At 47.5% G+C, this 2,725-nt stretch overlaps 1 protein-coding gene across 1 annotated transcript; it reads right to left on the reverse strand.

Annotated features, from left to right (window-relative positions):
* Positions 1-269: 269 nt before the first annotated feature.
* Positions 270-2,102, reverse strand: LOC147457329 (uncharacterized). The gene has a single exon (XM_086513570.1). It carries the CDS (start codon positions 1,263-1,265, stop codon positions 774-776), a length of 492 nt encoding a protein of 163 aa, XP_086369696.1. The 5' UTR covers positions 1,266-2,102; the 3' UTR covers positions 270-773.
* Positions 2,103-2,725: the final 623 nt, after the last annotated feature.

Here is a 2,725-nt window from a genome sequence, read left to right on the forward strand (position 1 = left end):
GGGTTGAACCCACCACCTTGGTGATGGAAGTCCAACCCTCATCCAACTAAGCTAGTCCCCTCTTATCTATCTAATTTTTAAAAACCCACCACCACCCCAATACGGGTTGCGTTCTTGAGGTAGGATTAGAGTTAATTATTGTTATTCAAATTATAGGAGGAATAGTGTGATTTCCATGAGTGATAGGCAAGATTGGACGGAATGGAGTCTACCTTCTTAACGAGTAGGCAACTCCTTATATTGATAACCAGAGAGACTACAACCAACTACTTATCTACATGAGGGTAGGTTCACACCAAGGCCGTCCGGCCACACACACCACACCTCCCCCCTTAGGAAGAAAAAGATGAACATATTTTTACTAGTTTTGGACTGGGTAGGGACTCGACATGACTTAAGAGACTGCACCAACTCCAACGCCTCACCACGGGGGGTGATCATACAACGGCTTGGGGGATAGGGACTAAATTTGGGGGCTAGCATTGACATCATGCTGATCATCATCAAGACATGGAACTCGTATCTCTTGCTTATGCAAACATTAGGTTGCTATCCCAAGGAAATGGACAAGACGAGGAAGGATTGACAGAGGATTGGGTGCGAAATTTTTGCGACATGCATCCCTTCCCAAAGGAGCTCGGTGTGATGGTAATGGTTATTCAATAAAAACTAGACTGCGAAAGGAACCAAAGATGAAAAGACTACCACTAAACACAATGAAAAGTTGAGCTTCATGATTGAAGCTCTGCTTCATTACAAGCAAGACTAGAAGATCAGGTACCTCTACAACAATCAAGGTGCAGCAACTCCCTTTTTTGTTCCATCGTGCCCTGGGTGTTATGCAGCATCATCCAGATGTGGGAGAGGCTCATGCCAAAAACAATCGCAAAAAGGTCTGAAGAGGTATCCAAATGCATGAAGAGGTGGGCATGTGAACTGGTTTTTGTGTTCTCTCTCAACCCATCGATTATTGGTTGCCTCTGTTGAACAATACCAAGCCCTGACAAAAGCCCGGCTTCAGCTTCAGCCTCTTGGGCCTTTACTTGAAGAATTTTTCCAGCCTCAGCTTTTTCTTGGGTGGTTGGCTGGTGGGTTAGCCGAATCTTGTGAGGCCATGGAGAGGTTTGTAGCCTTGATGACACAAAATTATGTGTGGTCGTGCAGCAGGCATAGCTGTAGCTATTGGTGGTGTAGAGACAAAGTACCGATGAGACGATTGGATATGGAGAGGAGTCGATCCAGTGCCGAGGCCTACACATCGTCATTGTCACTAAATGCAACCATTGAATCTTGGTATTGCAGCAAGCAGGCTGCGGTTAAGACTTACATAAGCTTAAGCTCAAAGCAAACCAAGGTTGAGTAGGTGCATTAACAGGTGTAGATGTTGACGTCTTGAGAAACATTGTAGGCTTTGGTGCTGCCATCAATATATTGGCCTACAGGATCATGTCGAAGTGGAGTGGCAACATGTTAATGGGGACCTTGATGTCGTAGGCTCCAAGAAGCTCCCGTTGCTCCAACTTCAATTCTCCTGTCACGCGGACTAAGACTTCGCAGGCTACTAAGAAGGTATTTTCCCATGTTATGCAGAGAAGGGTGCCGCATGGCTGTTTCTCCTGAGCAGTCCAGGCCCCAACGATGCGATCCAAGGAGGAGAGGATGCGGAAGAGGGAGAGTGTAGAATGGGTCGAGGACTGCCAAGCGGGAAGGTTGATTACGTGACACCATCAATTGCAGAGGAGAATCCAAAGGGACTCAGCGTAGAAGTGAGAGCTGAGAAGGCGAAAATAGATGGCACATTGTAGAGGGTCTTGTGGGCTTAGCTTCCTAAGGATTGCTAGCAGGGCGTCTATGGGCAGCCTGATGAGTGCCCCCTCCTGCTCCATTTTTAAGATGCTGCCTATAACACTAGCATTGTGACTACCTCTCTGTCACTTCAACGTTCGCCATGAGAGAGAGAGAGAGAGAGAGAGAGAGATTTTGAGCGGGGTTCACTCCCTATCCTGGGTCAAAAATGAGGCTCGCCATGGCACTGTGCGTTCGCAAGCCAGAAAGTGAAAACCAAGAAAGGCTTCTCAACTGCCTGTCAATTCCACCAATATGATGTGCATGAGTGATAGGCAAGATTGGAAGGAACTGAGTCTACCTTCTCCACGAGTAGGCAGCTCTTTATATTGATAACCAGAGAGACTACAACCAACTACTTATATTGGCATCTACATGAGGGTAGGTTCACACCAAGGCCGTCGGGCCACACACACCACAATAGAGTTGTTAAAATGTATAAAATGGACTGATGCGTCGAAAGATGATATGGCGCAAGCAACAGCACCAGAAGAGGTAATCAGCGCGGTGGTAGTGGGTGGGAGTATAGCGGGGCTTTGCTGCGCGCTTTCCCTCCTCCATCACCATCGCCAACAAGCAGTAGTAGAAGCTAGCAGGAGTTATAGCAAAGGCCACCCGAACTCCTGTTACTTTGAAGGTGGTCGTGCTAGAAATAGCGAGGTCTCTCACTGTAGCCGGAGCTAGGCTGGGACTGGACCCGCCCTCATGTGTCACTCTTGTTGCGGTGGGGCCTTCTTCTTCATTCTCACACCCTCCCCCTCGCTTACGAAGAGGTATGTATGTATGTGAGCATAACCCGTTATTATCATTCTTCCAAATCATGTCATTGGAAGTTTTGTGTGTGTGTGTGTGTGTGTGTGTGTGTGTGAGAGAGAGAGAG

This window comes from Adiantum capillus-veneris, chromosome 5 (assembly GCF_014529385.1).
Source record: "Adiantum capillus-veneris isolate H3 chromosome 5, ASM1452938v2, whole genome shotgun sequence".
Lineage (NCBI taxonomy): Eukaryota > Viridiplantae > Streptophyta > Polypodiopsida > Polypodiales > Pteridaceae > Adiantum > Adiantum capillus-veneris.